The sequence below is a fragment of the Takifugu rubripes genome, chromosome 2, assembly GCF_901000725.2.
Source record: "Takifugu rubripes chromosome 2, fTakRub1.2, whole genome shotgun sequence".
Taxonomy (NCBI): Eukaryota; Metazoa; Chordata; class Actinopteri; order Tetraodontiformes; family Tetraodontidae; genus Takifugu; species Takifugu rubripes.
Window position 1 is genome coordinate 10227777 of NC_042286.1, and position 26067 is coordinate 10253843.

Here is a 26067-nt window from a genome sequence, read left to right on the forward strand (position 1 = left end):
ACCGGGCCGCCGTTGTACACGCTGAAACGGGCACACGCAGAGCAGCGTCCTACCACAGTGGAGCTGCAGCTGGTTGTGGAAGTCGTACAGCTCCTCCTGGATGTCGGAGGGACACGGACAGTCGTCGCCAGTGCTGAAGGTCAGCAGCATGTTGATCTGAAATATGAAAAAACAGTGAAAATCAACTTCCTTTTTAGAGCTGCTGGCCAGGACCCAGGCTCATTGAGCTGTACTGGTTCAGTCTGGTTTTGAATTGGTGTTTCTTGCTCTTTAGTGTAAATGGGTTGGATTGGTGGGTTCCTTAATCTCTGTGTTATGTTTTTGGGGGATTCAATCCATTATGAAGCATCACAGCCATTATGACAATCCAGAAAAGTTGCTTGTCACAAGTTAACATCAAGTGTGGAAACAGGAGATGATTTCTTTATTACCAATAACACAATGGTTTTGATAGGTGCAGTGATAAGGAAGCCATTCAACACCTGCATTATACATGTTATGACGTCCCTGAACCCAAAATAGCCGCAACTTCGGTATGTGAGTGTGCAGGAGTGGTTATTTGCCATTAATGAGCCACCGCCAGGGTAGAAATGGGAGTGTGAATGGGTGCATGCAGACAGCACAGCAGAAAGAGGGAGGGGTGGCTTGTAAAATCTAAACACTTGCATTAAAATGATCATATTTCAAAAGGTTATACATATAAATAGATGCAAAATATGCCTCATTCAAATGACCCCATACTTACATTTGTTTTGGATGTTCATGTTACACCCAAAATCCAGTAAAGACAGAAAACTGAGATGAATGTGTAGTCTAAGATCTTCTATTTTTGTGAGGACTCAATTATCCCCTTATCCAAACCCTAACCTAAACCTAATTCAAACCGGAACCTAAAAACAAGTCCTGATCCTCAAACACCCTTTCAACTTGATGGGACCAGTCCCAACGTCCTCACTGTGCTAGCTAAATGCGTTTATGTACTGTACACGAACACACAGAAAGGGAAACAAAGAAACACACTGGAAATGGAATCCAGGCGCAGCTCTCCCATGCATGTCAGGCAGATGACAGAAGTTATGTAACATTTCCCCCTGATTTCCCTGCTTACATGCATCATTTGCAGCAGTGAGCCTCTGGCCTTTCTCCCTGGCTGAATACTACGGAGTCATGCACGCTTTATCGTCAAAATAACCTGATCCGACTACAGCGGCAATTGTTCTACTTTCCCTTCTGTGGCTTATTCACACCTTTACCTCCTCTAAGATCATAAAGTAAGCTATAGTGAGAACCATGATGTCATGGTCATCAAACAAAATTAGGTTCTTAATCATAAAAGAATGAGCGCTACAAGCTACATTGGTTCTCACATTTATTGGTCCACAGTCAAACCGCCTTTGTGCCGCATGTATAAATTTCCGTTTTCAAAATAAAAGCAGGTGATGATATAAACCTATGAAATTCAGTGAAGAATGTTCCATTAGCATAGATCTGCGTAGCATAATGAGCAATTCTAGTGTCATTTAAACTGACTCCAGTCCTTTCTGACCTGTTCCTGAGGCGGTGAGCGGAACTCCTTGGTCTTCTTCGCGGTAACGGCAGCGGACATGTTGAGGGCCAACATCAACTCGTTGTAGCGGTACTTCTGGTTGAACTGCAGCTTCGAGACAAAGTTGTCGGAAAAGGAAACGATGGCCTCGATGCGGTGCTTCAGCTCGCAGTCGCAGAAATAGTGCAGCAGCTCGCACATCTGGAAAACAGATGGTGGGGTACAAAACATCTGCGTCAATGATGCAGAAACCATAGAAATGACCAAATGATTTCATGCACACGCTAAAGATACATGTGTAAATCAGAGATGATTAAGGACAAACTGAAGTCTATGCAATGTTATCATCTCATCATAGCAACTTATTTCAGCACATTTCAATAAATCATGCAGTTGAATGGTTAAAGGTTGCTTTAATTCTTTTAGGAATTCTGGGAAAAGTACTAAACTAGCCCAGATATCCTTGTTAAGAATCTAATGGGCGGGGCTTACTCATCGACAGCAGCCAATCAGCTTTGAGCTGACATTTAAGGGTCCGATGCTGACCAGTGATGCGGTTTCAGCTCTTACCTGTCGTTTGACGGGCTCAGGAAGTCTCTTCTCCAGCAGTCCTTTTAAAGGCTGCTTTGCCTCCTTGGCTGCTTCTTCTTCTCCAGCCTCCACTGCCTTGTCCACCGCCCCTGCGAGTCCTTCTTTATCTGTGGCTCCAGAATTTCCCTCCTCACGCGTCTCTCTGAAGACATTCGGGTCAATCAGCAGCAAGATCTGATGAACGTCCTCGCTGGCCAGCACTCCCATGGTCAGCAGGGTGCTGATGAGCTTTAAGATAGGCACAAACTGGTACTCCACGCATCCTCCCACAGGATCTCGGATGTGGTGCCCCCCTCCCTGGACAGCCTCTGTCAGCATGGAAATGGCCTTCTCCTTCAGTGTGTCCAGTGGGACTTGAGGGCTGTAGAGATGCTGCTCCTGTTTGGTGCTGATGAAACACGGCGGGGCGAAGTTGAAGCGGGGTTTGAGGGAGGTGCTGAGCCCCACCCCCGGCGGCCGGTGCTTTTTGGTAGCGTCGAAGAAGAGGCGGATGGAGCGCGTCTCTGGTGTGACCGGGATGATGAACTCGTCTTTCATCATGAGGCGAGCCTCTTTCGCCGTCTCCAGGTGAATGCTGATCAGGACGTTGTAGCAGCCCTCGCGCAGCATGCCTGACAGGTACTGGTTGTCGATGGTGTATAAGAGCTGCGATTGGTCCAGGTGGCTGCAGAGGGCGTGGGCCACGCGGGTGTTGCCGAGGGCGCAGAGGGCACAGTAGAGCTTCAGCGTGTGGTAGTGGAACTTCCTCAAATCCTCCTGCTCAGACAGCTCCATGATGTCGACACATCTTAGACAAAACAGTAGCGGCGTCTTGATAAGTATCACCAGCGTTACTTTTTTATGACCCGAGTTATAAACAGGAGTAAGCGGGTGCTCTACCTGTTCTCCTCAGGGATATGCACAGCCAACATCTGCAGGGGTTCCACGCACTGGACCACCCAGCCGTGTCTCTCACTGACCCTGGCTGTGTCCACCTTCAGGAAGTTGTTGGGCATTCGGCTCCACAGCACAGCGCTTATGGTCTGCACGTCGAGTCGCGGGGGGCACTGGGGGACCGGGTTTTTATGCTCACTCTTGAAGGTGGCGGACGAGAGAGGCATGGCATTCTGCAGGGAAACGTGACAGAATAAGGATGAAGCGCTGGAAGAAATCTTAATTTAATGGGCTCCGATATTCTTCTATACAGAACTGCCCCCCCCCCACCCACACACAATGTCACAATGCCAACGGCTGCTTAACTGATGTGGACGTCCGTTGCTGGGCTCAGTGGAAAGGCTGTTCTGAGCTATCTCATTGCTACTTATCTTCGCTCCTTCGAGCATGAAAAAAAGCTTCGAGTCAGCTTGTAAGATGGCAGAACAGTACAATTTCCACTTCAAGTGATAATCGATCGAGGGGGTATTAAATACGATATGTAATGTGCTTATCCTCTAATCCAGATACTCCTGCTCCAGATCCAAGGCCTTCTGTTAAATTAACCGCGCTCACAGGTCCACAACTTCCAGATATGACATAAAAGGGTGTTTTAATGAAATTTGCTACCTTTATTTTACCGAGCTCGAACTGGAAGAGGTTGGCGCTGGTGGGTCGCACAAACACGGCGGGGAAGAGCTTGGTGTTCGGTTCCACCTGTCACAGATGACACGACTGAATAATAACTGACCCAAACAGGAAGCAATCAGGGGAGAAAACAGAGGAGCAGCGAGAGCGAGTGACTCAAGGAGCAGCTAAACGTCATCACACTCTCCTGTCTGTGTGTGTGTGTGTGTCTGAAAGGATGAGTCAGCACCGAGGCCGGGCATCACCAAGTATCAGTGAAGGAGAAAATAAGAAGATTAGACAGATTTTTTTAAATTTATTTTCCAGAACAGAGTTTGAGGCTTGAAGAAATATGCGTCTGGAAAATCTTCTGAGAGAGAAGATGAACTGAAGAGGCATCCCTAATGTTTGATGGATCCAGTCGTATCCTCCATATCCTGCTGACTACCTGGTAGGAGGTGGAGATCTCCTTGCCGTTGATGGTGAACGTCACCAGGCCGGTGGCCAGATCTATCAGGCAGCCGATCTCCAGGTCCACGTTGCTGCGGCTCGAGGCGTGAGCGGCGCTGGTCGCGTCGCCGCCCCAGACCATGTAGCAGTTGCTCCTCTTCACACTGTCCCAGCCCAAAAGACAGTCAGTCACTCAGAAAGCTAAACACAGCCGGTGTGCGTGTAATTAATGGTTGACATCGTGGTTTCAGCTTCAGTCAGTTCTTATAATCAGATTTAAATAATCCGTTTACAGTAGTTAAAACAAAAGGAAACTGCTGTGACTCTTTACCTCTCATGAACTCTACCGCGTTCGTCGCCCAGGGTTACCGTGACTGTCCGGTTTTTACCCAGGTTGAAGTTGTTGCTATAGTAATGGTAATCAGGCGTAACCCATCCGACCCACACGCCAGCCGGGTCCTGACCAGCAAAGACCCTAACGGAGTGGTAGTACTGAAAGGGCAAACGGGAAACTTGGTAAAGCTGGCAGGTCTTGGACCAAACAAATTTAATCTGGATGGTTACCGTAGTGATGTTACTGTAGTCCACGCGTCTGCTTTCGTCGCTGTGCCTCACGGATCTGAGGGGATATCTACAAGGCACGGTATTGTTGATTTCAGGGCGTGCAGCAGATCAACCTGCCACGTGTGAAGTGTGAGGAGGAGTACCTGTGTTTGACCTTCAGGACGTCCTCCTCGTGAATGCCGTTGACGTCTGCAATAGGACTGGATTTGAAAACGGAGTGGAACTCTATAGGCATGCTGAGACGGCAGAAGACCATGTCAGCATTGCTGTTCTGGCTCCCAAATGTCTTGTGGGAGACTTTGAGACACGGGGGGCTGTCGATGGTCCCGTCAATCCTGGTCACCTGCAGACGACACGCACATTGGTCCAAACCAATTTGCTGATTTTACCTTTTACTCACCGCTATATGGTTGTGGTCCTTGGGGACGTTGACAAAAGTGGGCAAACGCTTGCTGAACCACATGGTGACCTCCCGGTTCATGTTGACGGCGAAAGGTTCGAAGCCTTCCTGAAGTCCACACATGGTGTAATACTTGAAGGTGCTGGCATCTTTGCCCAGATTCATGCGTCCCACCTGGGCCAGGCCAAGACTGCAGACTGGAATAAACCCTATAGCCCAGTTAGAGAGAGGGGGGAGAACATAAAGCCTCTGAGAAAGCAAACAGCGGGGAGGAGAAATCTATTTAGCTTTTTCCAAAAGGCAATTCTCAACCGGCGCATTAAATAAGGGTGATTTCATCACAGGGAGCTGCTTATTTTTTTTCACAGACCTGCATCATTGTGTGTCCAAATGTATGTTATTTTCTCAGAAGGCTTTATTAAAAAAATGACCTCTAAATATGTCTCTCTATGACCACTTTCAGCCTCAAACAGCAGACTCACCGTCCTCAGTATCGAAGTCGGTGAAGCAGAGTTCGGAACCTTTGGTGGTGATGAGGATCTCTCCATTCAGGGTGAAAATCATGGACTTATCCTGCATGTTGATCATGCATCCCACCACGTCCCCAGCATGCCAGCAGCGCCCGAACAGGCGGCCTCCCGTGTGCAAACAGTGACCCTTTGGGCGGAGTTAAAATGTGGTCAAGAACAAGAACCGAGTCCCTCGGAGAGCAGGAAAGCTCTTTAAATCTACCCTGTATCCATCAAAGACGAAAGCGTGCGCATCCGTGCCGAGCTCCACGTCTGGTTTACATGCGGGTCGGGCCCAGCCGACCCGCATGTCTCCACCTGTCACAGCCTCAAATTCAAAGTACCATTTCCCGGTCTTTACCGCGTAGGTCCTCTCAACTCTAAAGAAGCGGACCTTGTCGACGCTGATCCGCTCCACCGTTTGACCTGATTCGGGGGGAAATTCTGAGTTTAACACCACTATTAAATTTAACGTGCGCATTGGGATGACTCGCAGCATGTGCGGCTCACCGCCTTCCTGGTCCGAGGGCTCAATGTTGTAACCGTAACCAATCAGAGTGCGGATGGCCTCCCGTAGGCTGTCCCTGTTGGACTTCTTGGTTCGCTCATCCAGCAGGACATAAGGAACCAGGCGAGGGTTTCTCTTGCTCTTCAGATCCTGCAGGGAGAGGAGGCAGTCGGGGAAACGGAAGCCTGATTAACGCAGACAGCTGCCGTGTTGGTTACAAGTAAGCTGTCAATTTCCGTAATTGAGATGTTAACATGTCATTTATTGCTCCTGTACCACTCCTGTCTGTTACTTCCTCTGTTCAGTCTTTAGAGATTCTACTGGGACTACAGACAATTACAGACAATAGTTGGGTTTCACTGGAGCTAAATCGTGTTTGTTTGGTATTTAGCTTTTCCCTGAAAAGCCATGAGTTTCTAACATATAGACTATTATTGCCTTATAAATGTCAAAGCATTACAACCTCTTTTCATAAGTAAATTAGATGTTATGGTGACAATCAAGCAAGACTTTTGAAACTGCAGCAGCGACACCCTGAATACATACATGCGTCTGGACTACCTGCTGAATTCCATACGTCCACCCCTGTTTGATGCGGTCCTTAGCCCACACATTGTGGGCGTTCTCCGCCAGCTTGTCCACTAGCAGTTCCTGACCTGGAGTCAGTTTAATGTCAGACAGGTCCAGTGGAGATGGCTTGTAGCCGTTCGACATCATGTAGCTACAGGCAGGGAGAGAAACAGGTGTCCATAAATCCTGTCTGAGTAGTTAACCACATTTATTGTGCTGTAAACACTAGTTACACCCCTTGGCTTTATACATTGATTTAATATTTCATATGAGCTGTTCTGCTAGAAAGTAATATATTTTACTTCATGGTAAAAAATACAAATCGCCTTGCTCTTTCAATTACAGACAAGGCTGAGCACGAGTGGCAGTAGAGCTTTTAAAACAGAAAAATGTGGGTTTCTATCATTCATTTAGCTAATATAACAACACGCACTTACTTCTTGGTTAATTTTATTTTTTTGAGAGAGTTCTCAGCATTTGGATTGACCTGAACCACGCGACAGCCCAGCGCCAGCAGGGTCCTGGGGAGGGAGAGGACATAAAGTGAGTGAAGGCGACGACAGCTACATCCGAAGACAAATGAGCCCAAAGTACAGGAAGGAAGGAGTGAACTTGGTGTTAAAGGCTTTGTGAGGGAAACTGGTGCCGCGCTGTCGGAGCGACACTTGAACGGGGCAGAGCTCGCTCTTGTCTGGTGTCGTTTGAAGAGTGTTTATGCAGAGCGCTAGCGATAATTCTCAGTGGGACAGAACGGAGCCTGCAGACTTTGGTGGGGAGACGCAACACAGGCTCCTTTTAAAATGATAGACAGCTCAGAAAGCTGTTCAAGTGAATAGGTAGAATCCCCTTGTGCATTAAACCAAATGTCTCCAAAATATAAAGATTCCACCTACTTCAGAGTTTCTGTTGACATCTGCAGGTTGTAGTTCTTCTCTGTTTCAGGCAGTTTGGAAAAGTCCACCAAGCACGGATGCTGGCGCTTATTATCATCCCTGATCTAGGAGAGAAGTCACGGAGCAACACGTTCACCATAATCCTGCTGCCTGCAGCTTTGAAGCGTGGTAACTTTACATCACGTCAGACAGGTCATGAAACACAGTTGTTTGTGTCGCTGTGAGCCAACACAGACATGAAGATGCCAAATAGAGGCTGCAGTGAGGACACAGTCTGCTGATGTAGAGAAAGAGCAACAGTGGAGCATGTTTTCTTGGGGGAGTTTAAAGATTTTAGGGCTCGGTGAGTAAAGTTGGAGGGTCTGGCAGGTTTCCAGGCTGCACCAAATAGCCTCAGAGACCGTGTTGCTGAGAGGAGGCAGTAGGACATTAGAGGTGGTTTACCAAGAAAACATGCAGGGCTGTGTGTGTTTGTGTGTGTGTGTGTGTGTGTGTGTGTGTGTGTGTGTGTGTGTGTGTTCATGTGTGCTCTTTCTGATGTCAAGAACTGCGCAGTAAATGCATTTCCTGGCAGCTCTTTCCCTCTCAGAATTCCATTTGCCGAACAAACTGCAAATGAAAGATTTTCATGCAAGCGGTGCCAAAAGAAAAGAATTTTTTTTAAAAAAAACCTTCACAACTTTCCTTCTCGCTCTGCTTGACTGCTGCTGTAATTAATCACAATCGTGACACAACCGATGAGCATCACACAGCTACGGTGTAACCGCTCGCTGGACGTGTGCCAGCATCTTATAACTCAAATATTAAGATGTGCACAGAATCAGAATAAATTCAGGTTCCACCAGGACCAGGTTATTGGTACAAAACTGTCGTTAGGCCACATTACGCTTCTCATAGACTGCAGTTGCAGAGGCATTACGTTATTGTGGTTGGTGGGTCCTCATTTGTCTTTCCCTTTACTGTCCTCCTCCGCCTCCTCCTCCTCCTCCTCCTCCTCCTCCTCCGCCTCCTCCTCCTCCTGCCGCACAGCTGCTACGCTCGTGTTTCAACAGGAGAAAAGAGGAGAAACTAAATACGGATACGGAATTAAAATCCGAAGGTCCCTCTTGGAAATATCCAGTTCATCGGCTTTGGCTAACACATCGACACAAAGGATTCCGCTATCTACACACCGACTGGGATGGAGCATTTACATGACTGGAATGAAAAGCGTCACGGGACATGAGGTGTGAGAGTGTTCTTTCCACTTACCCTCTGTTTTTGGCGTGAACCGCAAATTATAAAAGAGAAAGCAAGATGACGTACAGGCTTCTCATGAGTCCATTCAACAACTAATGCATTTCCACCTGCTGTTTAACTTAATCTTCTATAAATTGAAAAAAGGGTTCCACAATGATGCTTATTTCTGCAACCAACGTGAGCAAAGGTATGGATCGAGCGGAAGAGACGGTTCTGAGGTGTCCTCACCTTTCCATACGTCCAGCCCAGCTCGATTTTATTCATCCCCCACAGTTCGTGGATGTTCTCTGCCAGCTTGTCTCGAACTTTCTCCAAGTGAGGTGGCATAATAATCTGAGAGGAGGAGCAGAAGGACTGAGCTTGCTTATCTGAGTGACGGCCTATTGAGGCGCTACCGTTGTCTTTACCTGGCTGGTTTCCACAGGTGTGGGGATGAAGGAGGCCTGGGAGAGGAGCTGTGCAGTGCCCAGCAGGTCTCGCACCCCAGCCACGTCCCTCTTGTACTCTTTTACCGGCTCCACCTTCATCTTCTCCTTCGGCAACAGGGCCTCATAACACGGGGCGTAGCCCGACGGAGGCAGGAATTTAAAGTCGCCGTGTCGGCCGCCCAGCAGAAAACGCACCCTGGTGGAAGGTCAAAGGTCATCTGACTTATTTCACATGCAGCGTATAGCATCCATACATCAAAAACCAATCAATGCAAGCAGGGAAAAATGAACAAACGCGCAGGTTAAGCCTCTTTCCGTCCCCGTCAGACTGTAGCAGGGACGAGTTTAGCACCAAGAAAAGCATCTCAGGCCATCACCGTGGAGAGGCTCCCCAGCTGCCGTCCCAAAATAGCTGCTCAAGTAGTAGCAGTGACGCAACCAAAACCCATTCTGAGCCCAGACCTCAATTATTGAAGAGAGAAAGATGTCAGGTTGTCATTTTCTGGCACATTAAAACTCCACAGAGCTGCACGCTCTGTTCAGTGGGTCAGGCTCGTGTGTCGGAGGGTGTCGGCGCTCCTCCCCACAGCGGAGGGTCACAATCTAACCAAAAGATCAGTTCTCTGCATCCCTGCTCTCCTCCTAGAGGTGAAAGGTCACTAAAAATGCACATCCAGGGTAAAGTCCACTTTCCTTCCTTCAAATAATAATCAGATGGTCCAAATAATTGTTTAATTTTCAAAAATAGTTTTGTCCTCTGTATCCATGCAGTGATCTTGGTACTGAGATAATATGTTTTCACTGAATTTGATTAAGATATTTAACCGCATTGATTGGTTTCCATAAGACTCATTATGATTATCAGCTGGCTGTTGGAGAATAAATTGATTGATCGATCTGATTTTCAATTAACTCCATTGTCGAATACAACATTGGCCTCTTGGAGTCCAGGGGCTCTGGCTTCGACTGAGACCTCCTAATGCAAAAGGCCGCTTTGCTGCATGTAGTCAGAATCGATTACGGAGGCACAGACAGACTGCTGGAGCTTGAAATTTCATTTTCAACTCTTGTCAGTCACGCTATCAGCGGTCACAACGGCAGCGGTGTGGAGAATGAAGCCAGCATGTTGTTCAATCCCAACCCCAACCTGAGGTTTCCTGAACGTAGATGGGAAAGTGGAGGTGTAGCAGATGGAGTTCCATGTGCGGTGTGTGGCACGCAGGCTGTGTGTTCATGCTATTCCTGTGATTGTCCGTTTCATCTGCGTGCAGCCTTTGTGTGGCTCATTCATCATCCCAGCGAGTCTGTTCCCTTTGCACAGCACGGGCGAGAAAAACAAACACTCACTTGACCCCCGCCGAGAAGCTGGCGACCGGGAAGAAGAGTCCGTCTGCGTTGAAGTTTTCAAACATGCCCTGGACGGGCTGGCCGTTGATCCTGAAAGAGATGCTGGGAGCCCCCAGGTCCAGGCAGCAGCTCACCACGTCCTCTGATGTCAAAATGTGCTGGTTCAGGGAGGCAGCTGCGCGCGGGACGCGTCCTACGAGGAGCACACGCACGTGCGCGTGCACGGTGGGGTCAGTCCGCTGATCCCACTCACCTTTAATAGCTTTTTTCCATCATAATAGTTTCGACTCACCTGACCAGAGGTGGAGTCCATCGAACCCGAACGAGTAGAGGTCATCGCCCACGCCGTTCCCCCCCCAGCCCTCCCCTCCACCAGGGTAGGGAGCATAGCCTTTCGTGTTGGCCCAGCCCACCCTCAGATGGGTGGGCTCACTGGTCACAAAGTGGTCCACCTGATCGATCATCAGCTCGTAGTACCACTTCTTATACTGGGCAGAGCCCTCGCTCACGCCCAGGAAGATATTTGGTCTCATACTAGGAAATAAAACACCAGCAATCCAGTATTTTGACCTCAACAGACCAATTATTCCCCAGTTATGCATTTATATATCGATTTGAAAAGTCAACAACACTGCTGATGTAATTTTGAATTAGGGACCTTAAATCCGACCTTGCAGATGGAATAAAACCAGACAAAAGCATCAAAAGATGTGATTTTCTCACCTCTGCACGACGTTGACCAGCTGGCTTTGCAGCAGCAGGTCCCTCTTGGGCAGCAGGTGATCGCAGATCAGGTTCTGATTGGTTCTCACAGCGACGCCGTTGCACACACACAGCGAGCACAGCACGTCCAGAATCTGAAACAGATACGGCAACAGATCGTCTTCGGAGCAATTGATCACGCAACGTTTCTCTCCCTGGATATGAAAATACTCCCTGTGGATTTGTTATTTCTGATTTATGATCTCTTTTTCTCCCTGACCGGTGCCCTGAGGACGCCCAATGTGCAAACGCTGCACAATTACTCAGATGTTTAATAAGGGAAACATCCAGTAATATAATTTTGACATTAGCCTTCAATTTAACCACCCTCAGCTGAGCCTGATGAGCCCAACTAGCCATTGATTTAGCATCATCTGGCTGATTTATTGATGAAAGCATGCTGCTGTGCATGCTTACAGAGGATGAGCACAAGGATGGGATGTGATATACGGATGCGCCGTATAATTAGTTCATTTTGTGTTTCTTTCAGGTAAATACGCACATTATAAAATCTCTTATCTTAAAACAGAAGATCTGCTTTCTATTAAAAAAGTAGGAAGTATTCTGTTGGAGCTGGCCAAATTTTTACAAAGGGGCAGACGTCCACCCTAGACCGGACACACACTCACGCAATTGAGTGTCTTCAGAATCCACACGCATGTTTTTAGACTGCGGGAGGAATCTAGAGTACCTGGAGACCTGAGGGACACGCAAACTGCACAAAGAAATGTGTTGGAGTCTGGAATAGAACCCATAACCTTTGTGCTTTGAGCTCACAGTATCACAGAGTCAACTGCAGGAGTTTAACTCCCCCTCCGGATGCTCACCTTGTGGTTGCGCCCATGCTTGTAGAGCAGCGAGATGATGGACTTGATGTGACCTCTCTGGATGATGTTCAGGGCTTCAGGGCTCTCAATTAAAATACAGTGTAACACTTCCAGGATGCCTGCACGCACACGGGAAAAATGCACACATCACCGACGTCCGCAGAAAGAAGATGCTCGTCGGTGTTTATGAAGATGCCAGGCTGACTGAGAGCGTACCCGATGAAGACTCGAGCCTCTCCAACTTGCTGACCAGCCAGTCCAAGTTGTTGGAGAACTGGGTGCAGTTGTTTCTGTTCCCTCTAATTAATGCGGCTGTCGGAGACAAGAGCGAGCTACCGTGAGTCGAAACAGCGGCGTGACGGGTCCAAAAATAATAAGAAAATGTGTCCATGTCTTATACATATTCACAAGATGTCAGTGACACAGTGAGGAAATGACAAGGATGGAGATGGAAATGACAAGGACAAGGACAGAGAGGGAAGAAAAACACACACACACACACACACAGCAGCAACCCACCGCCACCTCCCCCCCCTCCCCCCGCCTCACATGGGTCATCTGCTGAAGACAGCCAGAGAAGAAAAGAGTAAAGCATATCAAATCTACTTAGAGGTGCACTGGAGCAGGTGTGTGGAGGAGGACACGGAGGGAAGAGGGAGACGTGGCTGGAACGCTAATACAAAACAGGAGGTGTGTTCCCTGTAAATAAGTGTATGAAGGTTACAGCAGAGGGAGGGTGTGAGCCGAAACGCAGGGGAAACGGCAAGGCTGCTCATGGCTTATAAATATTTTAGAAAGGAAAATAATCTGGCCAATCGCGGTGAAAGAGCACCAAAAAGCAACATTACGAGAGAGGTGAAAGGGAATTAGCAGGCCCGACAAGTGCGGAATATCAACAGGTCCACAGGCGGCACCCAACCTCTGCATGCCTGAGGGTGTGTGCGATGACCGCGGGAACACCTCTTAAATGAGGAAGGTATTCATTAACACCGCGCTGTGTCTTCTCCTGCACGTGCATGTGCACGAGCGCTAGAAAGTCTCATTGCTCTGCAGGCCAAATTTCAGGGGCAGAAGTAATTTGATTGTTTGAGTGTAGGCAACACGAAGCAACAAGTTATGGATTTTTAAATCAGCCAGATAGACTTCCTGTTTCCACGCCGTCTCCTTTGGTTAATTTGTGCTAAACACACTGAAGCGAAGTTAAATCTGTTAGGAAGAGTCATGGAGCCTGGATGCTGCCGGATGGAAGATGCCGATTCTGACACCATACTGGTCCCATCATACCGAGCAGCTCATACAACAGGTTCAGGATGTCCTTCCAGGCCGCCCCGGCCTCCTGCCCGGCACACTCCCCAAAATGGGCAGCACTGTTGTAGACGTTGAGACGGTCGATGCAGTTGGACACCAGATTTAGCATACCCTGGCAACACATTAGCATAACATAGACCAGTTAACCAGTAAACAATCTTCTCTGAACACAGAACTGTGAGTCTTTCCTGTTAAAGTAAAAGCTTCTGCAATGGTAATTTACTGGGGAGAAACCCAAAACGAGTTATGCTAAAACCTGGCTGTGAGGAGATAAAATGGGAATGGGAGATGATTTATAGTGCCAAAAAAATCAGTAGTCAGCCATATATAGTCCCGAAGTGACCTTTTAAATGTAATATATTACAGGGAATACAGAGAGGAGATATTCCCATACACTTTAGAGGAATCAAATGAGATAAACTGCTGATATATGCAAATATTGATATCAAATATTGATAAAAAATAATAGGAACAGACTGCCAAGCAGTAGTTCATTTGGCTAATTTCCTACTGTTGTATGCTGACCTGTTAAAGCTGAGGGAAAGTTTGGACTGGGCTGTTGACTTCACAGCATGCAGGCTGACATTTGGTAATTGATGAAAGCAATTTAGGCCCTCGGGGGCTGAGCAGAAAGCTTTAGTACGCTCAGAAAACTCATCACAGCCAATGCCTCCAACTACATGGTAGCATTCAAACACACCATTAAAGATTAGCTTCGCCTCTCGCATTCTCGTTTTTTGTAAGTCGGCCAATTGTTTCATTTATAGCCACTCAAACTGCTTCACTAACACTGGTATTTTTTCACTTTGCGTTGATTCATAGCTCACGATGCTCTTACTTAATAGTCCGATAACTGAGAATGTGCTACCTTGCTAATAAAACATACTTCCTGTTTGAAAAGGTTCTGCCGGTTCTTGAGCGAACGCAGCTTGATCTGCCTCTCTTCGTGCTCCAGCTCAACGTCTGGGAGCTGGAAATAGGCGATGAGGTCGTTGAGGGTTTGGAGGACCTCCTCGACGGGCAGAAAGACCACTAGCCTGTTCTTAACACCCAGACAGTCAAGGTCTCTAAGAGAATGCAGAAGCAAATATATATATAATTATATATATATATCAGTCTCAGCCATTTGTGACCAGTTTTCAAGAACACACATTAAAACGGGAGACAGAGCGGGCTGGGTGTGAGGTCGTGATGACTAATAATGTATAGTCTCAAGATTCGCCCATGCTGAAATGCCGATTTCCTCTGGTCGGCTAAAAATAGCTGCTGTCGTAAGCGTGGGTGATGAGGCGGGAGGGGAGTGTGTGTCATAGCCACAAGGGGAAAAGCTGAAACACTCACATGTCCTAGACATGAGTGCCCCCGAGCCTCCCCGTGGGCCGCAGCCTTATTGGACAACAAATAAGGGCACTTACGTGTTTCACAGCTTCTATTGTCATAGCTGAAACAGCAACACTGCTGCAATGCTGGCGATTTGAAAACACACGGCTGGACCAGACCCCCCCCCCACAAACACACACACACACACCGCACCTCCACACCTCTAGTAATTATGCTTTAAAGATCACTGGCATGACACATCTGAGATGTTTTTGGACACGAACAGGTCCACTTGAGCCATCTCTCATTACCATGAAAACGGTGGAATTCCGCTGTTTAACGCACCTGACGAACCGGTTGAAGAGCAGCGTTGTGTTGCGGATGATGCGTGCGGCACGGGACTCCTCGTGCTGACACCGTTGCAGGGTCAGCCCGTCATCCATGTGGCCTTCAGTATGTAAGCACGCCTTTAGAGGGTCGGGGGGGAGACATGACAAGGTGAAGAAAGGGCAGGGGAGGTCTGTAGCTGACACTGAGCCACAGTGTCTGCAACACAGGTGCTGACACGCTGTCAGCGTTAGCATGAGGACACGTTGTCAAGCATCATTGTGTAGGCGCCTCTATCACTTCTGTCACCAGAGCCAACAGCCAAGGTTTATATTAAGCAAAACGCTCTGGGGAAGCAAATCTATTCCCTTATTCATTATATTTATGTTGGTGTTCCTCTCCACTCACTCTTCTCTTCAGAGGACCAAGTCGGGCTGATTTGACGTCAGGTGCCTGATAGGACAGCCAGAGTCCAGTGGCCACATGCATGATGAAGCAGAGCGAGTCCCCGTATTTAATCTCCGCCACCCCCATGCCCTCGATGTCCCTTTTGGGGCTTTGCTCCAGCTTTTCCTGTTTCGGGAAGAGGGTGGAGAAAGTTTATGTGTCAAAGCTGTCATGAAGCGCAGGTCATAGGATTTATATTTATATTACTGAGTTGTTCCTAACTGGCTCAGATGTTCCGCTCATAAAGAAATTTCAATAGAATCTTCAAAGTTTAGCTCAGTGACCCTTCATAGCACTATTTAACTCCAATGATTTGCACTTTAAAGAATGTTTTTTTTTATTTAAGTGATTCAGCCCATGTGACACAGGTCACCTTGAGCTAAAACCTGGAGTCGAGCACATTCATCACAAACATGTGCGTGGTACGCGCCCTCACCTTGGAGGCTCTGAAGCAAAAGGCGGTGGCGTCTGTGTCAGAGCGTTCTCGGTCCTGTAGCACCAGACCTCTGTCGTCTGTCAGCGCCAGGTAGTGACCGGTGGTCAGGTGACGGAGTCGGAAAGGCTGACCCCAGCGGATGTGGCTCCCGCTCCAGCTATCAGAGCCGCAACAATAATTACAAAATAAAACACAGAGACAGATATAAAGCACTACAAAGGTTGTCCTTCACAACCCTTGGAAGCTGTTCAGCTAATTAGCCGATCCAAGCATCGCTGCCAGCTGTTAATTATCAAACAAGCCGTCCAGTGCAGTTATCAAATATGACAAATTTCCCTAATTATGCACAACAGGAGCAAAGACAGGAAGGATCATGAAGGACGGATTAGACTCAACACACCTGATTCGGAGTGGTTCCAGCCTCCACAAGGACCGAGCCTTGGCGCCGGCTTTGCCTGTCTCATAGTTGACTATCCTGGGGGAAACCAGATAGGCATAAGAGGGAGGCTACCAAACGTCTCGCCGCCGAGGCTGTCAAGGTCACGCGTGGCCTCCTAGCAGAGCGCCACCTCTTTATTGTCATTTGTCACACGGATTCCCACAGCTTATTCCCTCAGACGTGTAAATAAATGCCGAGGTTCGGTTTAATCCTCTGACTGAAAGGTTGCGTATTTTTGCCGAGAAGCTCTGATAACCCAGAGCTACGCTGTCCCTCAGTGATACGGGTGACTGGGTCTAAAGATAAAAACACAGCCTGGCAGGTGACAGCTCGAAAATCGTGTCAGTTCCGTCCGTTAAAGCTAAAGCTGCCAAATTTGGGTCTAATTCTGCGACCCGTGTTGTACTTGTATCACTCTGTTCTAAAAATAGATACTAAATGTGCACCCCGCAAAGGGAGACACATCTGCAGAGACCCGGCAGAGTGTAAATGGGCTTTTGTTGCCCCACTTGAAGCCCAGTTTCTGCGGGGGTGACGTCTGTGTTGGCAGCCACACTGCTGACAAAAATAACAATTGTGGCCCCCCTCGAATGCAGCGCATCAGCGGTCAGAAGCTCTTTTTAATGAACACAGGGACAGCAGAGGAACCAGGCGGGCGAGGCGTGTGAGCCCGGACGCCAAGGCGTAATTTGCCTTGCTTATTTGTGAGCTGTTTTTCGCACCTCTGCTCCTCTTCGCTCTGGTCTGACCCCGGGATGGCGACGACTTCGTCGTGTCCGTGGAACAACCGTATCACGTGACCGCCCAAAAGGTAGCCTATTGGAGGGAGGAGGGGAGGAGGTTTACTCGGGTGACTCACGCAAAGAAAGAGAGACAGAGAGAGTTTAAGGTGTGCGTGTTTCTACCTTCTTCCACGTTGCTCCCAGAACAGATGGGATGGACATTCCACAGGGTTTGCATAAAGGAAGCATCCACCTGGATGTTGCCGTTGGAGATGGATAAATGCTGCAGGGGAGATGGAATAAACACAGGCAGCATTAACTTCACTGCAGTCGCTCTGTATGTAGAACAGAGATGTGTAGATTCTCAATCATCCAGGTCATAGTTATCCAAGGTGAGCTTTCTGTGTTTTTCTTCTCTTGAAGACGTTTCGCCTTCTATTCAGACGGCTTCTTCAGTTTCAACGAAAAACTGAACAGTCCGGTTGACACGGAAAACTGACCTTGGGTAGAACAGAGATCATCTGGAAGGGAGACTGGTAACAGCAGCACCCTTAGATAGACTTTAAAATGAGACTTCTCATTCTAAAAAATGCGCTGATTGGACCTGCACAGCTACAGGACCCATTATCCTTTGTTTTGGTGCGCACAGGTGCAGCAGACTGTTGCCTACGGGCTGCTCAAACTGGTCTGTGCAACCAGAAAATAAGATCAAACATCTGTAATCGGTGTAAAGCTAAAAAAAGGAACTCTAATGCACATGTCCTGTTTTTGTTTCTGTCTGTCAGACAGGAGTGGGGACAGAACCTCCCGGTCCACATTAGAGGAGGCAATAGTGATAATCTGGTGGTGCCCCAGCTGCCGGCAAGGACGAGGGGTTAAAAAGATCTGGCTGCTGTCAGAAAATTCACGGATCACGGCAGACACATTTCCCAGGGTTATCGGGCCACAGCGATAGATGTTAAGTAGAGGGTCTGTAGGTCGGAACACAGCCCACGGACAAAAGGGACAGTTCAGAAGATCAACAGGACCCTTATCGAAGACAGTTTCGGGGATGTATCACAAGGACGATTTAGGGAAAAACTTACAAGGTATCGCTCTGAGGACAAGCTGACAAGGATGAGGTCATCACCGATCCGAACTTTCTCTCCCTCGGATCGCTGCTTGGATGCTGGATGGATGGTCCACCAACAGGCCTCACCTACAACGACACATGCACTGACTGTATCTGCTGCCGCCACAGGTTGTCCCGGCAGGAAATGGATGTAAAGAAGACTGTTAACATCAGCGATTAGGAAAAGTGGAGGCGAAAATGAAAATTAAGAGCGAGTCACCGAGGCTGCTTATCTGCTGCGTGAAAATAATAACAATGCAAATTGGTGCACCTATCAGGACGCTGCCGGAGACCTAGCGAATGTGTGGCAGGAATTGTCAACCACAATCCTCAGCGGGCAGTGAGATAACGATGAAACGCACTCGTGCGAACTAATCTGTCGCATCGAGGGAAAGGTGGAATGAAATCAAACAGTGTGAAAGTTGTCCTGTTTACCTGTTGAATCCTCCTGCAGCCCAACATCAAAAGACAGCTTATCTGTCTGCGACCTGGACGTCTTCAAACAGGCCAGGTACTGGGTTTAGGAAACAGAGAGGGCTGTCACACACAATCAGACGGTGGCACCTTAAACTGCTGTGATGTTTGACTCCCCGCCCGTCGGGTAGGTTCCCGAGATGGCAACGTCATGCGTCAGTCTTACCATGGAGCTGAAGGAGTGCCGCAGGAGGATGGCATGTCCGTACAGGAGGGTCTTGTGTCCACCGCTCTGCGCTGCCTGCAAATCACACAAAAAGCGTTTAGATACAACATGCAAAGCTCTCGCCGTCCCAGCTGCCCCCCCTCATTCATTTCAGTCTCCGGCTGATCTCTGGCACTGAGTGCTGAGATCAGGGCCTTCACACCAACGATGGTGACCACAAGCTTCAGGCACTGCAACTCCCTTGGGGAGCTTTTCAACCCCTCTCCAGTGAAGACATGCAATCTGCTAAGATGGAGCTCCCGGCTGCATCTTATTCATGAGCAGATGGGATACAGGGTCATCTTTCCAGCATCCCGACTACTGGAATGTGGGAAGGATGCTCAGCCACTACCGGCGCTCCAATACGTTGTCAGCATTAGCAGAGAGTGACTCATGTGGGTTTGGATCAAAATGCAGGGGGAGCACGGATGGTATCTCTACCGGTAGAGATGCAAGCAGGATACAGAGCTTTGCTTGGCCTTCTTCTTCTTTGTGACTCACCTTCCTTATGAGCCTCTAGGAAGCATTAAGGTAAGAAAGACTGTCATTAATCAGAAAGAACGACGGCTCTCTCTCTGAGTGATTAAAGTCCTGGAGGGTGCACGTGTTTTCCAAAAAGTCACTCTTGCGAAAAGGATTATGGAAAAGATTCTTTAACCTTTTTCAATGCAACGCCACTGGCACAAAATCGCTGCTGAACAGATATCAAACAGTGAGGTTTAACTATAAAAACGCCACACTGAAGCGCTGCAGGACGCTAATAACATGCAGTCAAAACCTTATCTGAAGACGGACCAATTCAGCCCGTGTTTTGCATTTATTTGATTCTGCTTCACCGTCGATCTTTGATTTTTTTTGCCTGTGATTTGATGTTGTGGTGTCGTGCGGACTGCAGCGCTGCCTCCCAGGCTCCTTCTGTGCTCTTATCTGCCGCTGCACACCGAGGTGCTAAGCTTAATGCGGCAAGGCGCATCCAGTTGCAGTCACCACAACCAATAAACCCCCAGTCTCCCCCTGTCGTTTCACACCACAACTGGGCGCTGCAGGGAGGGAGGTGGAGGGAGGGGAAAACGGAAGCTTATATCAACGTGGGCACACACTACAGCAAGGATACGAAACACCTTTAAAGATGAAATAGAAAGCTCTACTGTCAATGGGTAAAAAAAAAAAAAAAAACACCTTAACACCTGGATAGAGATATGAGGAGGCCCGTAGCTACACCAAGGGAGCAACACACAAATCAAATCTAAAGGGAAAATAATGTAAAAAAAAAAAATCCAGAGATGCTGAAGTATTGGAGAGGCAATATATGGTGCATTATCAATGATGACGTATTCCGCTTTGGCCATAAGCTGAAAAGCTGTTTATCAACAGGATATTCAACAAGATACAACAGGGGCTTTAATGGGAGCCATACTAAAAGCTTTGAGAGAGCGAGAGGCCTGAAAATGAGCAATATATACAGTATTGGTTACTGTGAGCTGGCTGAAATCAGAGTCTGGAAAATACAGGATCATCTGGATCTAGTGCCAGGTGGACCAGTATCAGGGTATGCTGCTATACCGGAGTCCGACTGTTATTGTGTTACAGAGGAAAAGAAATGCAACACAAATATGTGGGGGGATGCTCTTTAGCTCCACAGACTCATTACGTCTTTCACCCTCCTGACCTGCATTTATGGGGTCGGCACTTTTTAGGTGAGCGAGGCAGTTGGCGTTCTCACCCTGGGTTACTGGAAACTCGGCTAAAAGCTGGCTGACATTTACGAAGGCTGTCAGCATGCGCGGTTCCTCCCTACGTCGCAAAAGCAGCCCCTCATCGGCTCCAACGCCTGCCTGTTCATTGATAAGCCCATCTGCTCAAAGACGCATTGATTTCAGATGCGCCGCTCAGACATATTCAACCTCCGTTTCGCCTTTAATGGCACTTCCTCCAGTGGCATTTCAGCGTAGGCAGAGAATGATTGAGTAGGGTGGTCGATACCGAAAACAGATAAATGCGAGTTAAGAGAAAGCTGAAGTTAAAACACAGCAAAAGCAAACCATTGCCAGCCATTGAAAAGCCTGTTGGGTGCTGCACGGTCATGTCATCACATGGCTTGAGATGTGCTTTCATTGACATTTTCTTTAGTTTTGGCAACTTTAGCAAAAAGCTAATGTGCTATGTTGCTCAGAGTTCATGATGTTTGAGAAAATACAGGCAGAAATACAGCAACAATCTCCCCAAACTGAATTACAAAGAAATATATTAAGCTTTCTTTTGGCTTATCCCAGGTTATTTAAAAAATAAATAAATACATTACACATGTGGCATCAGACCACACTGGCCAACACTGAGTGAAAATCATGTTTTAACAGCAAAGATTGCAAGAGTAAAAGAAGAAATGAAGAATAAGATGCATTTCCAATGCGTCTGTAGAAACCAAATGAGGACGCGACTTGTTTTAATCTGACTCTAGAGGAAGTGAGTTGTGTTATTGGTCAATCCATACAGAACTTTATTTGTCTCTGTCAGCTGGGAGCGCACACCCAATCCTCTCAGCCAGGATCCAGCAGAGAAAATCCATACCATCATACACGGTGCAGAATCCTCTTTGCATTTTTATTGATTTTGGATGCGAGGACAAATATTCAGCTGTTGCAGATACAGAAGCCCGGGGGGGGGGGGGGGGGGGGGGAGAGTGGGTCGTGTCATGTGACTCGTCTGCTGGCGTCCTGTTCTTGGGACTGGGCGGGTTGGGAGGGAATGGTGATGAGTGGCGAACGCACCCATCGATCCGGGCGCCGTGTCTTATGTGGGAGATGTAGGATTAACAGAGAGGGTAGACGAAACAGACAGGAAAATTACACGTCTCTCGCAGCAGCGAGAGTAACGAGCACGCGCGTCTGAGTGGACAGATAAGGCGATGAAGACGTGAACATGTCCCCCTCCCCTGGAAAGGCTTTAAACTTGTCACATGCAAATATGCCAGCAGCAGTTCTCTTGGTTGTAGGAGAGTTTGAGAAAAAATGCCTCCTATTTACGTGTGTGTGTGTGTGTGTGTGTGTGTGTGTTCACCGTCACTCACCCCCTCACTGTTTTGTCCACTGTTGGCAAGCATCTCCTGCAGCGCCCGGACCGACAGGGACTGCTCCAGCACAAAGGTGCAGATGCACAGGTCTGGAGGAACATACTGCAACGACAACAAACAGGAACACGCCTCAAAGCCCGGCTGATATCAGATCACCCCCACTCTCACTGAAATAGCCTCGCGTTACATCACATGTGTCAAACTCAGTCCTCGAGGGCCACGATCCTGCCGGGTTTTCTGTCCGACCAGGCTGAAAATGCATTCAGTGGGTTAGAAAACCCAGCAAGATCGTGGCCCTCGAGGACTGAGTTTGACATGCCTGCAGGCAGGTCATCAAGTTCACAATCGAGTTTAATGGATTTTTTTTTTCAGCTGAGCTTAAAGGAAAACATCTCCGTAATTTGCCAGTAAAGGAAAATATTAGCTGTTCCACAGAAGTGACAGCCCATCACCAGCACCACTGTCCTTTTTTAGATGAGGATGATGGACACACACACACACACATGCATATATCACCCAGGCCTCAGGCGCGAAAAAGATGCTAAATAGGTTCTCAAAGGAGGACAATGCTACAAGTGCCAATGGGGCCTGTTGGCTGACAGAATGGGGGGAAAGCAGGGCGAGGTTTGAAGATAAATGATAGTAACCTCAACACCCACCCTGGCCTCCTTCAAAGGATCCCGACTATAACTGGTTCATTCACACAAAATTTGCACAACCCAATTACAGGAAGAAAGGAGAGATTCAGCACCAAGAAAGACAAAAATAACCAGAAAGGTGTTTGTGATATCAAAGTCAAGACGGAGATGAAAAGCCTCTTCTTTCCTGTAGAGTTCTGGTTTTGGGGACACAGAGCAGATGTGGGCTGAATGCTTGACTGAGGCCACTATAGAGACCCAGCTTGGAGACAATTACCTTCCAGGCCCACTCATTAATTATAGTTTACTGGGGAAACACTGATGTAAATCTGTGTGTCATCAGCATATTAAAGACAATAACTTGTGTTCTTTCATAAGATCTTTGCTTATGGGAGATGTACATAAGTTTGCTGCTCTTAAATGTAGCAACATGGCGTAATTTCATTAAATGTAAAAGGACACACGTGGACGGACATATGAATTATGTAAAATAATACTTTTGATTATGTGTCGTAGAGCAGAAATACACACAAAACATCTGTTGAATCAGCAAGTCGATAGTTTTGTGATACTAGGTCAAATCATTTCTAACATTTGCCTCGCAGGCGCGCATCCACACAGCAGCTCTTTCATGATAGACTCTTTTTTTCTTTATGTTTGTTTCCTGACTCACAGTTTCGCCGCTTTGTTCTCGCTGCTCTTAAAGGCTTTAGAGGGGGAAAAAAGCAAATCCTTTTTGCACATACACAGTTTGCGTAGACCACTTCCTGCGTGTTTCCTGCCCGTTAAGAGTGTAAGCAAATGATTGCACATGGCTAGAATCATATGTTTCCCACATCGTGCATAGAACAGGTATGTGCATGGATGTCTGCCCTCCAATGGTCATCACTCTGAGTCCCTTACAGGCCGGAGTTGCTGGTCATACATCACAATCGAGTAGCTTCTAAAGGTCTGACTGATGTGGCCGTTTAAGCTCGGCACATTTGAAATCGTCCGCAGCCTGTCCTCCTTCGTCTGCCAGCCATTATTAGAGCGGCGCGCCGAAGGGAAGCAGGCATTGTTTTTCGGTCACCCAGGCCCAACTGTGAAGTGGCATCTTATGTCTCTTCTTCGCTGGTCCCAGAGGTGGGGCGATGCCTTTTCATAGTGGTGGCAGGCAATGAAGACAAACGGAGGGGCTGGGAGAGCATCCATCACACCTGTCGGGTGTAATTACCATCCAGCGCGGGGTGAAAGCCCTTCCTCCCTCTGCGCAATAACTCCTCCCCCTTCCCCCTATGGCAAATAATCACGCCGATATTCCAGCTCTGGAGGCCGAAGACGTTGCCATATCTTCCCCTTCTTTCAGCTTCCAAATGTTATTCTCTTCCCATTATGCTTTCTTTCTTGAGAAAAAAAATAATCTTAAACAATAGTAGCTATTATGATTAAAAGCCAATTAGTGCGGCAAAAGCCCATTAGGCCCACCATCCATTGTCTGAGAACCGTATATGCAGGAGAGCATATTGGGCTGCAGAAAAGAGACGTAATCTTGCCGTTGCAAAATTTTTTCTTCAATATTTGGAGCTGAGAGGGTGATGCCAGGATGCCTTTGAAAGATCCCACCCGCTGATTACAAATCCAATTGACCTGATCTGCAGTAATTAACACTGTAAAAACAGCCGTGCTGCTCAGCTGATAAAAAGCAGTGGGGAATTCAGAGCTAATGGCGCCGCTGTTTATGAAACAATCCATCAAAAGCATCCAGGGGCGTAATTTCAGGGAGTCGTCATCTGGTGCCGTCGCCGCGGCCAACGCTCGGAAGGAAAGCTCATCAAGAGAGCTCGGCGGGTCTTTATGCGGCTCTGACAGCACACTGAGCTGCTTTTTTGTGCATCTCGGCCTGATTTCACTTTTACCAGACCTCGACGCGAATGAATTGGATGTCTGGTTTCCATGGAGTTCTCAGCACAGTGAATGCATCCTTTCATCCGACTCACTTCTTTCAAAAGTGCTGAATGCACTCGCTTCCACAGCTCATAACTGAGCTGGATCCTGCCTCAGAAGCACGTGTGGGGGACATTCGGGGTTATTTTGCCTACCTTGGCCTCAGACGTGGGCTCCAGGTAGCACAGGCGGTTGCCCAGCCCCTCGGCAGCCAGGCAGAACTTGCGATTCTCCTTCTGGATACAGGCCACACACTGGAGCACCACTTCATCATCCTGTCGGAACAAAACAAACTTCAGTCCGCACGCACGTGGGAGCATGTCCGTGTGCGTTCAGCCAGACGTGCGTCACCACTCTGGTCCAGTAAAGCAAAAATAAATACAGATGTGACCACAAAACTCACAATATCTACTGTGCAGAACACAACCCACCTCAACCCGGCTGAGGATTGTGTTTGAAAATCAAGGTGAAAAATCCATTTTGATGCTCTTTAGGGTCCACCCCACCTCTCGATAAAATAGTCACCAGCAGTTTCAATTTGGATATGGGTCTTCTGAACAAGACGCTAACTCTGGCTAGATCCTCAGTCATGGTGCAGATTAAAGACCCAGCCCATCATTCGGGATTACAGCTCCACCAACACGCCATTGAACATTTGTATCTGGTTATTCAATTTGGGTCCAAACAGTGTTTTTCCACATTAATATGCAAACTCCCTCGAGATATCTGATATTTAGTGGGTCTTTCTGATCTGACACACACGGATTTGGCCGTTTCGCAGACATCAGAGGAGCAACGTGCTGTGTAAAGTCCTGGTATTGATCGCCAGCGATCAGCAGGAACGGCCCAGGTCACGGACTCAAATCAGCAGGACTTGGGGATAAAAGCCGTTTATTTTTTGCCACTGACACCAAAGGGTGTTTTTATGGCCTCTGGCAGGTATTGAAGCTAAAGTTGAGTATTTTACACCCAGTCTTCCTTCGCGGAGTTGCTACTTGAAGCAATTATGAGAGCAGGTAGGAGGCAATTACCCCAAACGCATTTCTATTGTCCTCGGCTGAGAACAAACATCTGATAATGTTGCTGCTGTGCAAATAAGCTGATTGTGTTTATATTGCCCCCCCCCTTCAATGCAGAATTGGATATTGTTTACCGTTCACGATAGCAGGGTAAGCAAAAATATGCTGTTACGGGCATCTGTGGGGAGGGCGATGCAACTGCAGCGGTGGCAGTGATACAGAGAAAATTCTCTGTATCACTGCAGAATAATGAGATGGTGAAGAGGCGACGGCCCCTGCGTGTCGCCGTGTGTGTGCGTGTGTCTGCGGGGTTTCGTACAGATGTTTTACACTGCATGGAAATCAATGAGAAGAGGGCCTCGGGGTCTGAAAAGTGCACGCTCGGCATTTCTTTTCCTTCCCTGGTTGATACTCATGTGCAGCAGAAGATTCTAATATCAACAGATTATTAA

General features: G+C 47.8%; 1 protein-coding gene across 17 annotated transcripts in view; it reads right to left on the minus strand.

Annotated features, from left to right (window-relative positions):
- The window catches only part of LOC101061096 (ryanodine receptor 3-like), a 64926-nt gene that overhangs the window by 27895 nt on the left and 10964 nt on the right, over positions 1–26067 (minus strand). For 7 of the 17 annotated variants that reach the window (XM_029826689.1, XM_029826711.1, XM_029826683.1 and 4 more), the window contains exons 2-39: positions 24752–24871; positions 22030–22134; positions 19464–19478; positions 18924–18998; positions 18719–18797; positions 18258–18370; positions 17356–17455; positions 17173–17266; positions 16412–16486; positions 16012–16168; positions 15537–15701; positions 15147–15268; positions 14368–14548; positions 13458–13593; positions 12390–12485; positions 12174–12292; positions 11308–11441; positions 10877–11118; positions 10585–10777; positions 9217–9433; positions 9038–9142; positions 8822–8824; positions 7571–7674; positions 7115–7198; positions 6654–6828; positions 6110–6257; positions 5823–6025; positions 5573–5747; positions 5091–5299; positions 4834–5033; positions 4691–4757; positions 4458–4618; positions 4125–4290; positions 3680–3766; positions 3017–3243; positions 2117–2924; positions 1547–1747; positions 54–156 (exon numbers count right to left, since the gene is read on the minus strand). In XM_029826689.1, the coding sequence (XP_029682549.1) occupies positions 54–156; positions 1547–1747; positions 2117–2924; positions 3017–3243; positions 3680–3766; positions 4125–4290; positions 4458–4618; positions 4691–4757; positions 4834–5033; positions 5091–5299; positions 5573–5747; positions 5823–6025; positions 6110–6257; positions 6654–6828; positions 7115–7198; positions 7571–7674; positions 8822–8824; positions 9038–9142; positions 9217–9433; positions 10585–10777; positions 10877–11118; positions 11308–11441; positions 12174–12292; positions 12390–12485; positions 13458–13593; positions 14368–14548; positions 15147–15268; positions 15537–15701; positions 16012–16168; positions 16412–16486; positions 17173–17266; positions 17356–17455; positions 18258–18370; positions 18719–18797; positions 18924–18998; positions 19464–19478; positions 22030–22134; positions 24752–24871 (5764 nt within the window). The remainder of the gene's footprint in view (positions 1–53; positions 157–1546; positions 1748–2116; positions 2925–3016; positions 3244–3679; positions 3767–4124; positions 4291–4457; positions 4619–4690; positions 4758–4833; positions 5034–5090; positions 5300–5572; positions 5748–5822; positions 6026–6109; positions 6258–6653; positions 6829–7114; positions 7199–7570; positions 7675–8821; positions 8825–9037; positions 9143–9216; positions 9434–10584; positions 10778–10876; positions 11119–11307; positions 11442–12173; positions 12293–12389; positions 12486–13457; positions 13594–14367; positions 14549–15146; positions 15269–15536; positions 15702–16011; positions 16169–16411; positions 16487–17172; positions 17267–17355; positions 17456–18257; positions 18371–18718; positions 18798–18923; positions 18999–19463; positions 19479–22029; positions 22135–24751; positions 24872–26067) is intronic. The other 10 variants (XM_029826717.1, XM_029826720.1, XM_029826725.1 and 7 more) reach the window with 5 other exon arrangements.